This window comes from Mauremys reevesii, linkage group 5 (assembly GCF_016161935.1).
Source record: "Mauremys reevesii isolate NIE-2019 linkage group 5, ASM1616193v1, whole genome shotgun sequence".
Taxonomy (NCBI): domain Eukaryota; kingdom Metazoa; phylum Chordata; order Testudines; family Geoemydidae; genus Mauremys; species Mauremys reevesii.
This window is the reverse complement of record NC_052627.1, coordinates 61,423,909-61,437,901: the sequence shown is the minus strand read 5'-3', so window position 1 is coordinate 61,437,901 and position 13,993 is coordinate 61,423,909. Positions and strand designations below refer to the sequence as shown.

Genomic DNA, 13,993 nt, shown 5'->3' with positions numbered 1-13,993 from the left:
GGTTACAGCTGGGGCAGAGCCCCAAAGCAAAGGGCACCAGGTCCGGGAGGGACATGGGGGGCCAGTAGCAGGCAAGACACCGGCCTGCAGAGGGTGCTCCGGGCTGGAAGAGCTAATTCCCAGGACGACCAGCAGGAGGTGCCATGCTGGAGAGCCGTCATCCCGCCACACCACCAGTGACTCCCATGAGCCGTGGTCACCTTCCTCCATACAGGTGGACAATGAGAGGTCATCACATTCGTCAGGCTGCCTCATGAGTGCTTGGGTTTCAGTATCGGGTTCCAGCATATCCATCAATGCCTGGGCCAAAAGGCTCCCCATGGTCACTCCCTCCTCCTCCTCAGCTGATGTAGCACTTCCTCCATGGGTGGTCTAAGGCCCTTGGAGCTAAAACAAAGTCTGAAGTTCTCCCAAGGGGGGTGAAGGAGTCCATGTTTCCTCTCAGCATTTCTACAATTTGTAAAACATGTGTTCTTGGAATAAAATGGCCTCTTCCATGTGGCGCTGGGACTTCCAGGGTTGGTGCTGCACTCTGATTAGTAGAGGGTGGTAGGGGAAGTTCTTAGAGGGGTCACAAGACCCTCTTCTGGGCAGGTCACCCCGCCCCAGAACTCCCCGATTTGTCCATGTCTTTTCCTAAAGGCTCCTGGAACTGGACACAATACTCCAGCTGAGGCCTCACCAGTGGCAAGTACAATGAGACAATATTCTCCTGTGTTTTATGTACAATACTCCTGTTAATACACTCCAAAATATTAGCCTTCTTCACAACTGCATCACATTGTTGACTCATATTCGATCTGTGATTCCAATATATCCCCCAGATCTTTTTCAGCAGTACTACTGCCAAGCCAGTTAGTCCCCATTTTGTAGTTGTGCATTTAATCTTTCCTTCCTAAGAGAGTATTTTGCACTTGTCTTTACTGAATTTCAACTGGTTGATTTCAGACCATTCATCACTTTGTCAAGGTCATTTTCAATTTTAATCCTGTCCTCCAAAGTGCTAGCTGCTTCCACCCCCAGCTTGATGTCATCCACAAATGTTATAAGTATACTCTCCACTCCATTATCCAAGGTGGTCTTCCACTTTAAGGGCCCTGGCTTAAGGAGAAACCCAGCAGGCAAGTTTTGGGAATCAGCTGATCCAGCTAATGATTGGCCTATTATCTGCAGAAAATTGGACCCCCACATCTGTGTGCAGGGCTGCAGTTACCTATGTGGGAGGGAAGAGCCCTCATTAAAATGGGCTAGACACTGACCCTGAGGCCTTCCTATGGACTTTTGAGTGGGTGGCTAGGAGTAATGATTGCACATTGCCTGTCAGGAAAAGCCCAGGCAGCATATCATGCCTTGGAGGTAAAGGCAGAAAAGCATTATGGGGCACTCAAAACCACCATACTAGACCACCTAAGACTTAGTGAAGGGGGCTAGCATCATCAATTCCACAATTTCCACAGATAATCAGTCTCTGGTTTCATCCAGCAAGAACAAAAATTCAGAATTGTTAGATACAGCCCTCAAACCATCAGCCATGCCCAAGTCTTTTAGCCTTCTACAGGGGCTCTTATTATTTTGACACACAAACACAAAATGATATGGGAAAGTAATAAAAGTTATAGTCCTGCCTGCATTGATATTGCTCAGTCATCTACCCTCCAGTAGCTCAAGAGTCACAGCCCTCCTGTCACCTCAGGAGGATCACAGGGCCTACTCACCCTGTTGCAGTCTTCCATTGCTGCTCAATGTAGCGTGTCTGGTCTAGCCCTTCCCTGGGTCTTCACTTACATCTTTCAGCTGAGAAACAAAGCCAATCATTAGCCACTGATTAGCTGGATCAGCTGGCTTGCAACACCTGCCCACTGGACTTCTCCTTAGACCGGGGCTTGCTGCTTCCTGGCTCCACAGGCACTTAAGGGAGCAGATCCCCCGCTACACTAAGTCATTAATGAAAATGTTGAACATTACTGGAACCAGGACAGACCCCTGCAGGATCCCACTAGAAATGTCCACCCAGTTTGACAGTGAACCATTAACAACTACTCTTTGAGTATGGTCATTCAATCAGTGGTGCACCACCTTATAGTAATTTCATCTAGATGACACCACCCTAGTTTACTTATGAGAATGTCTGGTGGGACTGTGTCAAAAGCCTTACTAAAATCAAGATAGTTTATGTCTACATCTTCCTCCCATCCAATAGTCCACTAACCCTGTCAAGGAAAGAAATTAGGTTGGTTTGGCATGATTTATTGCTGACTAATCCATGTTGGCTATCATTTATAACCCTATTATCCTCTATGCTTACAAACAGATTATTTAATAATTTGTTCCAATATCTTTCCAGGTACTGAAGTTAATCTGACTGGTCTATAACTCCCCAAGTCCTCTTTGTTCTTCTCTTAAAGATGGATTCTACATTTGCCCTTCTCCGGATCTCTGGGACCTCATCCATTCACCGTGAGTTCTTGACAATAATTGCTAATGGTACCAAGATTTCTTCAGCTAGTTCCTTTAGTACCCCAGGGTGAATTTCATCATGTCCTACTGCCTTGAATACATCTAACTTATCTAAATAATTAGATATTAGTTAATAATTAGTTAATAATTACCACTTAAACAAATTTGTGAATCCATGTTTCCTAAAATTCTACTGCCAATGTATTTTATTACTATTTTACCTATTCTTATGTATAATTTTACCAGATGATATGTATTACTTTGTCTAACAGAAAATAATTTGTGAGGGGTTATTTAAAAAAATAAATCTCAGCCTCTATTTATTTTAAAGTTTCAAAAAGTTTTCTTTTTTATGCTTATCTACAAAGTCTTTGTACTTCACAAAATAGAATAACTTGTTAAGAAAAAAAACCACTGCAATAATATTATGAACATAAACTGTGACTGAGACACTCATTTGTGTTATTCTGTCTTTGTTTTGTCACCCATCAAAGGGCCCAGTTTATTAAACTTCAAGTTATGTTCCCAGAACTTATTTCTGTGGAAGCTTTAGTGTACTATGCATACCACACTGCGTGTAAACACACACAAATCCCTGCTGTTCAAGTCTTAAGACCTGCAATAGCCCAATGAAGTTTGATGAATATTGTGACTGGTTGGATTACAGAAACCCCCTTGGGAACTGCCACCTGATGGGCCAAGACTACATCTGCCCCTGCTTGCCCTGCCAGCCTGGGAATACAGCACCCTGTCTTATTGAGCCAGACACCCAATTTGCTCCAACACAGACCCAGGGTCTGAACCACATGCCCCAAAGCTGCAGACTTAACTGAAAGCAACTTACAAAAGTGTTCCTGTCTTTAACACTGAGATGCCCAACTCCCAATGGGGTCTAAACCACAAATAAATATGTTTTACCCTGTAGAAACTCAGGGTAAACTCATACATTGTTCGCCCTCTAGAACACTGAGAGATATGCACAGCTGTTTGCGCCACCCCCCGGGTATTAATATATATTCTGGGTTAATTAATAAGTCAAAAGTGATTTTATTAAATACAGAAAGTAGGATTTAAGTGGTTCCAAGTAATAGCAGACAGAACAAAGTGCATTACCAAGTACATGCAAATCTAAGTCTAATACAGTAATAAGACTGAATACAGATAAAATCTCACCCTCAGAGATGTTTCAGTAAGTTTCTTTCACAGACTGGATGCCTTACTACTCTGGGAACAATCTTTTCCCCTGGTACAACCCTTGTTCCAGCTCAGGTGGTAGCTAGGGGATTTATCATGATGGCTCCCCTCTTTGTTCTGTTCCACTCACGTATATATCTTTTGCATAAGGCGGGAATCCTTTGTCCCTCTCTAGGTTCCCACCCCCTCCTTCTCAATGGAAAAACACCAGGTTAAAGATGGATTCCAGTTCAGGTGACATGATCACATATCACTGTAAGACTTCATTACCCACTTGCCCGCACACATGTATACAGAGAGGACATGTGTGCGGGCAAGTAAAACAGAGCCATCTGCAGACTTTACTTACAAGTAAAACAGAGCCATCTGCAGACAATTGTCCTGGTTAATGGGAGTCATCAAGATTCCAAACCACCACTAATGGCCCACACTTTGCATAATTACAATAGGCTCTCAGAGTTATATTTCACATTTCTAGTTTCGGATACAAGAGCGGTACATTTATACAAATAGGATGACCACACTCAGTAGATTATAAGCTTTGTAATGATACCTTACAAGAGACCTTTTGCATTAAGCATATTCCAGTTACATTATATTCATACTCATTAGCATATTTTCATGAAATCACATAGAGTGCAGCATCACAAATATATTCATGCATTAAATAAAATGAACATAGTGGTAATATATCACTGCAGGAATAGAAGAATTAATTATGTTTTAGCGAAAAGATGTTATTGATATACACTCACCTACACCTAAAGGTCTAAATTCAGAGTTGCACGGGACAAAGGTCAATGAAAAGCCTGAAAACTTTTAACACAAATGTGCCAAATAATCAGATTTGTCACAGAAGATTTGGACGTCTTCATAAGATAACCCTTGCTGTCTGCCAGTTTGGGCTAGGTAAGTCTGATCTAAAACCCATTGAAACCAATGGGAATCTTTATTGATGTCTTCCATTACTTTGTATCAGACCCTGTACTGTGAATGATGTCTGTATATTATGCAAGAAATCTTGGGTCAATGGAAATGAGGAGCTCAATGAAAGTAAAAGCCAGGCCAAAGTTTTCCAAAAACCTACTGGTTTTGTGGGAGGCCTAATTGAGATACCTGGAGCCTAAATTTCAGAGGTTCTGAGGATCAGCTGTTCCAGTGAATATATTGTATTTTTCTGCATTATCTAATCTCTTTTATTTGCTGTATATCCAGCTGGAGCAGTATCAAAAAAGCATCGGTTTTTTGGAAAAAAATATTGAAAAACATTGATTTAATTTTAACTCTTCCCCTCTCCCTTTCTGCAATATACTGCCTGCTTTATAATATGACAGAGATAGAAAAGATATCAAAGGTAGCCAAAGGAATCAGATTCCCACAGTGGAAGCCAGCTGTGGTGGCAGCTGTAAGAGAGTAGACCATATCCTTTGCAGAGGCAGCCTTATTTGAGAAAAATCACACCAAGCTGAGTTGATTTCCATGTTTTTCTTGAGTAAAGACTGCAGCATTTGTCCCATGCAGATTACAACACAATTAGATTGAACATTAGATGAATTAGGTTCCTTGTTTCAGGCACATCTTTCCCCTTGAACTTTCCCCTACTTTGACTTTTTTAGCATCCTGAGATAAAATTGTCTATGAAAAAAGTCTATGAAACAAACTCTAGTGCTGACAACTAGCTAGTTCTGTTCAAGAACTTAAAGAAGTGTTGTGTACCAATTCATGGATGGGTGAACTTCAAAGACATGTTTAAAGATACTATTGTATATCTAGATAATTCATTTGTTAGATTAGATGTTAATTGTATTTGTCTTCATCTACCTACATCCTGTTTAATGTATATTAGTGTAACTCAATTAACCTGTTGCTGCTAAGTATATTCTTTTTCATGTCCTGTAACTCTGTAATTACCTTTACACTATATGCAAGTCTGCTTAATTAACATTATAGGCCTGTATTTAAAGGTTTAGAAGTGAAGTTACTTGATGTGTAAAATCTAATGAAAAACTGTTCCTGGCCATCACATTGTGTTTACATTATCTCTAAATGACCCATGAACTGGAATTGAAACCTTAGAACTTTGAACGAGAAGGTTGTTGACTTCAAAGCATGGGTCGCTATGTGAAAGACAATGGAAAAAACACAGATTGCTTTTGGTCAACAAAGCAAGACCCATGGGATGATGAAAATGCTTCCTAATTTGTTTTCATCTATAAAAAGGTACACTGGGGGTGATTCTGCCTCATCTGAATGCTATTGGGGGCATTCCAGACAACAGACAGAGGGCCCCAAAAACATTTTTTTGGGAAGACCTGGGGAACTTATGAAAAGATGCTAAGAGGCTGGCAGACTACTACACCTCTGCAATCATTTGGACTACAAACTCTGATCCAACTGTAATGTATTTTATCTAATAAATCTTTAGTTTAGTTTAATAAAGAAATTGGCTACCTTGCATCTTTAGTGTGAGATTAAGTCAAAATGCATCCAGTGACTTGGAGTGAGTGACTGATCCTTTGGGGTTGGAAGAACCTAATATATGTGATTTTTAGTTTTAATAACCTTTTATCACAAAGGCCTGTTTGCCTGGGTGATAAAGAGAAGCTAGAGAGAGTAAGGGTATTGTCTGTGACTCCATGGCAAAATTAATATAGTGATCCAAGAGTACACATTTGTTACTGGCTTGGTGAAATCTAATGATAGAATATACTGCCAGTCTAGGGTGTCTGTTTCTGACAGTCTGACCTGAGTTTGGCACTCTTAGCTGTGAGCCACTCCAGGCACCATGACACAAACATTGGTAGTTTTGCCTCATATTATTTAGATTGGATGCCACTATATCATTTTAAATTGGAAAAAAAATAAACCGATTAAATAAAAGAGGCATTGAAATATAGGTAAAAAAATCAAATTACTGTAACAGTTTTTAGTGTAATCTGAGAGGAACATTAAACTCAAGACCAATGTTAATAACCAAAGTGGTTCAGTATCTAAACTGCACAGGTTCCTTTGGGATAAAAAGCATTCTCTACATATGAGCTATTATTATGGTGCTGCAGTAGATCGGTATATATATTTCGCTCATTGAAATGGCCAAAAAAAATATAGCAAGAACATAAACTTTGAGCATTATTTGAATTTTTCATAGTACCCCAACTTCACTGAACTTGCAGTGTAATGCAAAAACTTAACAGTGACCTCTTGTGCTTTTGTATCAGTTTATCAACAGCTCAGCACATCTCACAACATGCATTTGGGAAATTATTCTACCTGAACTCTGCAGAGGTCAATGTTAAGGCTTTGTGTTAGAGTGCAGGTTTGATGAAGTCAGAGTGCATATTGCTTTTGAGTATCTGTGGGGGATGGAAGTGACAGCCTTATGGAGTGTTGGAGTATGTTATCAACAGCTGCAGACCATCTGAAGGTGGAAAAGAATGGACAAGGATTGCCACTTAACTTCCAATTTCCTTGCTTTTAAACTTTTGGGTGAATGAGCTGAGTCCTCACACAACCTTCACTGTCATTAGATGTAATTTTATGTTGCTAATTATTGCTTAAATGTATCAAAAGTAATGATTGTACATGCAATTTTATGTCCTCGTTTACTCTTTTGTGAGAAGAGAGCCTGCACATTTTGAGCACTACTTTAATTTAAGGCCCTGATCCTGTAACCAGTTCCACAGGGGCAGGCTTCTGCACCCATACAAGCACTGACTGCAGGATTGGAGCCATAGTTTGGCAAACAGCTGAAGAATGCACTCTGCATAATCCTTCCCTGGGGACTGCATCTTGACCTGGTGGGGAGGCTTGTGTGCTCCAGTGACCCTGTGAACTATGCTGGCAGGAGTTTTAACTCCTGCTAAGGGCACTTCAGCTGGACATGTCAAGGTACAGAAAGGGACCAGATGAAAAGCGGTCCTCTGATCCTAGAAATTGGGGGTTGAATGATAGACCAATAACCTATCCTCATAAAAAAGTTAAGCTTTAGAAACACAGTGGGGTAGCCATTTCAGCGAACAGCATGATAGACAAGGATGGCAGAGCCTTGTTCATGCCCTAAGTGACATCTGACAGCATGCAAAAGATTCAGATTCAGACTTCATATAACAGAATTAAGGAGAAGATACATATGTTCTCGCAAGTGTAATATTCAGATGTTTATTTTTATTGAAGAAATAAAGTTTCCAAAGACCAAATGGAAAAAATAATTTATCACAGTTCCTTTTACACAGAAGCATGAAACATTTATACATACATTTTTGTGCTGATAAGATAGATATACTATAGACAAACTTTCATTTTGTACACATAAGTAATTGCACTGTACTAACATAATTGTATAAAGTAGATATTCAGAAAATATCATTGAGCTAAGAATGAACATATTATTCCAAGAGGAATGCCCTATACATTGAAACTAATTTAATTATTCCTGACTTGTTGTCCAGAATATTATCATATTCTTCCAAGGGCTTAAACATAATCACTTCTGAAAGCTAAAGAGACCAAAACAAAAGGCTTTGCCTGATAACCTTGTCCCACCAGTGTGCCTTTCAGTGTTTATGGTCTATTGGAAAAGAACCGAAGCACTGTGAGTGGCACAAAATTGTCCAGAAATCTATTATGCACATGTCAGTTGCAGTCAGTTAATATAAATCAATGAAAACTAAACGGCAAGAGAGCAGCATTTGGATAGAATTACATTTACACACAATTCAAATTGCAGTATCAGACAACCAACCCCTCTTCTCAATATAAAAAATGTATATGTAGTATATACAGGTGGAAATTGTACAATACCATCAAAAGAGCTGTTGTTTTCTCATCATTAATTAGCACAGTATGTCAGGTGTTATTCCCTGAAGGAACTGGAATACTGCATGATGACATACTGAAGGAAAATGGACAGCAGTAATAGAATAGTTTTATAATGATGATGGAGACAAAGAGCACATGTGAAAAGCACCAGATTAAAAGGGTTAGTTATGGCACACACATTGCATAATGTTATTCAGTACTATCAGGACACGAGAAAGGTTACATGATCCACAAAAAGGGCTTGGAATATACACCCACAGCAAAAATACAACAATATCAAAAGCTGAGGCAAATAACAGCAAGAGAGTCTGGAGGAAAGCAGTGAATATGATACTTTCATGGTATGGCAGATAGGCAAATGAGAAATGCAAAGCGAAGTAATACCCACAAATCATCATTACTGCCAGACCAGTAAGTTGTTTGGGACACAGCATTGCACCCTATCCAGCGTCCTCTTCCTCTTCCCCCAGCTCAGTAAACATCTTGCTTTATTTCCTTGAGTGCATGTAAGGGAAGTTTGAGAAATAAGGGATTTTCTTTGAAACAGCAATGTGACATGCAGTGACAAAATAAGTTTGATACTTTCCATTGCAGCTTTATTATAAATAAAGAAGACAGTGCATAGTAAAGCAGGAATATTGTTGTGCCAGGATCACAGGCTTTGGGTGCCTTATTAGTAGAATTATGACAATTCCACCTGTTAGGTGACAACGTACCCTAATTTGTCCCTGACTGTCCAAGGCTCCTTGGAAGGCACAGGACTACCCCAGGCACAGATTCCCTCCAGCCATTTATGCTGCAGCGTGGGAAGTCAGAGAGATTGCTGTTGCAGGAGGGAATATGTTTGGGATAAGATTGGGGAACTAGCAGTGTGAGAAGTGAAGAGTCTCTGAAAATGGGAAACATGGGGTATGAAGCATCTGGAGGGACCTTAGCAATACTTACATCAGCTGCCCCCAACATGGTGGCTGCTATATTAAGTAACCAATATGTTTATTCCCTATTCCCTTTATTTTGGCTGCAATTTTCACCATTTTTGGAATGTTGTAAACCATAAAAAGGTAAAAAAAAAACAACCCCAAAAAACCCCAAAAAACCCTGAGCTTTTCTACTAACTGGGCTGTCCTAGTTCTGTGTTTTTTAAAACAAACCTGCCTGTCAGGAGTGAAGCTGCGGCTGCACTTTGTTCTAAAAACATGTAAACAAGGGCATCAGGAAGTGAAAAACAAGCGACAGAGCCAGAGCTACTGTGGCCAATGCTCAGTTCAAACGCAGTCCTAAAATTGTTGAGTGCTTAAGTGGAGAACAGAAAAAGAACACAAAACGCAAATATGGGTGCTTGGAAAGCAGAGCCTCCTAGGAGGTAATTATGTTGCACTGTTACTGGATGACATAGCTAAGAGGTGCTGAGCCGCTACGACTTCCATTGCTATCTACTGACACTGCAGAGGCTTTGGGCCTTAAGGTTTGGCATAAAATCTCTATCCACTTGCTGAAAACATTTACCTCTTCTGTTAATTATTGTGATCTAATTAGCAGAAGGTGATGTCATCACTGCCTTCTGGGATGAAGGGTTGGAAGTGGCACATTACCAACATGAATCAATCAATCAGAATCAGAGATAATTTAAAAATAACACGTGTTATTACTTATATTGCTTATAATGTAGGGAAAAGTGAAAAATGTTTTGATAAAACCTCTTTTACCTCTGACTATGGATCTCAAAGGGAAATGTCAGTCATATGAAACTATGGTATATTCTGCAATTGGTATAAAACACAACTAGCAAAGTATCATCAAAAGGTGACACACAGAATATTAATGAAAGGTTATGGAGTCTGTGCTAAAGACTACAGATAAGTTTTCTAGAGAAAATAGAGACTGTTCCCTGAAGTATATTCCCCTGGAATAAGAAATATCAACATTTAGTAGGTACCATTAAAAAGTCAGCATTTGCTTGTTCAAATACTTGCAGTAAAATTGTAGGTAAAATTTGCAAAAGTGACTAAGTGGCTTAGCAGCCTAAGTCCCATTTTCAAAAGAGATTTAGGCACTTGGGACTCTGAATGAGACTTAGGCTGCCAAGGCCCAGATTTTTAAAGGTATTTAAATGTTGCTCCTTAAGTCACTTCAGAAAATGGGATTCAGGCTCTGAAGTCACTTCAGTGTTTTTACAAAGTTCGACTCTGTATCTTCCTAAATTAAACATGCAAAAGCCTCTGTCCAGGCAGAACCCTGTGCCCGCACAGGGTCCCATTGACTTCAATAGGGAGCCCACACAGAGGTAGTTGCTGGACTTGCATCTAAAAATAGGAGAGACTGCAGTATTTCACTCACTGCAGGCAGGCAAATGGAGAGTTTTCAAATGGCACTAACTATAGATGTCAGCTGTATATTACAAAGTCTAATATAATAGAGAAATCTGTAAGGACAGATAAATATTTAAACACTTGGCACTCCCTCAAGGACTTTTTAAAATACAAAAGTGTTTTTTTTAGAGAATGCATAAACAGCAAAGATAAATAATCAAGACCTTTAATCTGCTGTCAAGACAGTAAACACATTAATGGAACAACATTTTACAAAATGGTTCATTTCTTGTAGGGAACATTTAGTTTTGCAAGTGAAAATGGTTCTCAGTGGTTTAGATTAAACTTCTTGTATTTATGCCTTGTTTTAAAAAAGAATTACTCTTTGGTTAGTCATACCTCTGTCTCTGTACTCTTTCTGGACAAAAACCAAACTTGCATTGGTTCTTTTTTACCCTTCATGGAAACAGGGCCTCTGTGTTCTAGGTGGAATTGAGGATCTGAATTTTCTGGCGACATAAGACACCTGAAATTAAAAACAAACATTAGAGTACCCCTCCACACACATACACATACAGAGAAAACTTTAAACATGCTACATCTGAGGGCACAGTAATTAGATTGTCAGGCAATATTGTAGGCTGGGCTTAACATGAATAATTGGACATGGATGATAAATCGAACAGTAGTCTGGAAAAAGAATATAGGAATTAGCTAAGATAAGGGAAAACACCCAGGGAACCATTTACAATGGACAAGGTAACAATGGATAAGATAAGTCTGGAACATAAGATGAGGAAAAGAGTAAGTAATGCATGGACAGTAAGTGTACAGAGCATTCTGTACAGGAGTTGGTTCCTACAAAGTAACCAAGCCAATCCCAAAACATGTAATGAAATGTATAGTGAATGCAATGAAATGTGTAAATGTATATGAAGGAAGAAGTTTGCTGCATAACTTTGGATGTGTGGTACCCCCTATACCAACCCCCTACACTTGAGTCTGGTCAACTCAGTGTAGCTTTGCTTTATACCAAATAAAGGAACCTAAGTGACAAGCCTGGAGTTGGATTGAATTCTTGGGTAACCTGAGCGGAAGCTGTCTGAGGGGAACCCCAACAAATATCTTAAGGTGGTTATCATGTCTCATCACAAATTCCTGTGGCTGAATATAATTGTTTCCTATGGAAACAGTGATTCATAGTAATGGAACTTGACACAACATTTCATGAAAATACATGTGCTGTAATATACTGAGTGGGATTGTCATTATCACCTTGGAAGTTACTTTAAAGGTACATTGATAAAGCTGTTTCTTTTGAAATTCTTATCAAGAAGGGGTTTTGCATCTCTCACCTATAGGTGTATTCAGAAACATTGATTTTTCCTTTTTCTCCAGTGGTTTCTGTTCTGCTTGTTAGATTAACAGTGTTTCCAAAGAGACAGTAGCGCGGCATCCTTTGGCCTATGACACCTGTAACCACCTCCCCAGTGTGGATACCTATTGTTATCTTTAACAAGAAAAAGCAAGTTTGAATGTTTTATAGTTCAAGATTTTACTAACTTGATGTTTCCAACTAAATATATATAATGTGCATTTTTTAAATGATGGAGTTCATCTTTTATAAAGACACCAGTCTTGATTCTTTATCGCCTTACACCATGTGTAGTCATTTACTGCTGTGCAGACTGAGTCTAAAATACTATTCATTCAGAATGGTAGCATTTTACACCCACTTTGCACAGCTGTACATGACTATACAAAGTGCACAACAGTGGAAAATCAGGCCCACTTTTTCAAAGTATAAGGGCAGATTCGGCTGGAGAAGAATTATCTTGGCACAGGATACCGATGACTGCAGGCTCTCTTCTGAGGCCCACTCCACAAATCCTGGAACAGAAGTGTGCTGGTGATGGGGAATGGAGACTAAGAGCCACAGTGGAAGCTGTTAGGATGATTCTGTGTGGCACTGCCACCTGTAGGAACCCTCCAGGGCTATCTAAGTTACATCAGGTGCCGTTTCACCCTCTGTAGCAGCCCACAACTGGAAGGAAACAAAGGTGGCTTCACATCACCATAGTCTCATGCCCAGGCTGTGAGTTTTGTGGCACCCCCCAAAGGAAGAGCATAAGAATACACTCGTTGATTTTAATGAGTTGTGAGTGTAACTCAGAGCAGAATTTGGCTATTGTGCATGTTACCTAAGCCACCTGGAGACTTCAAACACAGAGGTTTACATATTAGGTACACAAGACACAAGCTGACTTTTATATATATATATACATATATTCTTGTTTAAAAAAGGAACATAAGGATTTTGAAGTTAAAATGTAGAGTAATGAGCAACTTTTAAGTCTAACATATTGCATACTGTCATCTGAACTGAGCACACAGATACATAACTCAAAAATCTCATGTGTGAACACATTTGCAAGGGTGATAGAGTGTCTTCCTTTTCCTTTCACCAAGTCCATTGCCTGAAATTAATAACTAACCTCAACTGATCACCAAGGTGCACGGCACATCTTGGATAGCACAGGGCAGTACTTATAATATTAATAATAATGTCTGAATTACACAGCTTTTTGGTAAAATCATCAGGCCAAATTCTCTATTACAGGAGCATATATCCAACAGAGCTTCTCCAGAGTGAGAGCCCACCTCTCGTTAAAATAGGTCTTTATTTCTGCTCCATTCAGAATAATTGCTATTTTTGCTAACGAGGGGCATGATTCCACTCCCAGGAAAACTGGTGTAAATCATGAATACTTTCAACAGAGTCTTGAAAAATGGCCTCTTTCTATAAATGATGATTGAATTATTCATAATTCATGCCTAAAGTAATCAAAAGAATGGGTGGGAGTCATTATTTTAAAAACAAATAGTTTGGTTCCTGTTTTGATTAAATTAAGCAGTTATTGAATTAAGTGGAAGGCACCATCCTACATTTTTCCATATAAATTATGAGGTACACTGACTCAGAATTAAGAACGTGTCCCTTTCCATGAAACCCTGTACATATACAAACTAATTTGGAACTGGGAAAATCTTGCAATTATTTCACTACATTTTTAACAAAGCCCAATTCATATACTGTAACAACTGGCTCCAAATTTATAATTCTACAAGAACATGAGCCAGCAGGATTTCTTACTTATGGAGGATCCCAACCATTTAATATATAATGATTTTATTCAGTGATAAAAAGGTCACAA

The 13,993-nt window shown here is 39.3% G+C and overlaps 1 protein-coding gene across 2 annotated transcripts in view; it reads right to left on the bottom strand.

Annotated features, from left to right (window-relative positions):
* Nucleotides 1-7,819: 7,819 nt before the first annotated feature.
* The window catches only part of GUCY1B1 (guanylate cyclase 1 soluble subunit beta 1), a 60,464-nt gene continuing 54,290 nt past the window's right edge, over nucleotides 7,820-13,993 (bottom strand). For both annotated transcript variants that reach the window (XM_039542385.1, XM_039542386.1), the window contains 3 exons: nucleotides 12,134-12,288; nucleotides 11,178-11,304; nucleotides 7,820-8,964 (listed from right to left, as the gene is read on the bottom strand). In XM_039542385.1, coding sequence (XP_039398319.1) covers nucleotides 8,941-8,964; nucleotides 11,178-11,304; nucleotides 12,134-12,288 — 306 coding nt within the window. In that variant the 3' untranslated portion in view covers nucleotides 7,820-8,940. The remainder of the gene's footprint in view (nucleotides 8,965-11,177; nucleotides 11,305-12,133; nucleotides 12,289-13,993) is intronic.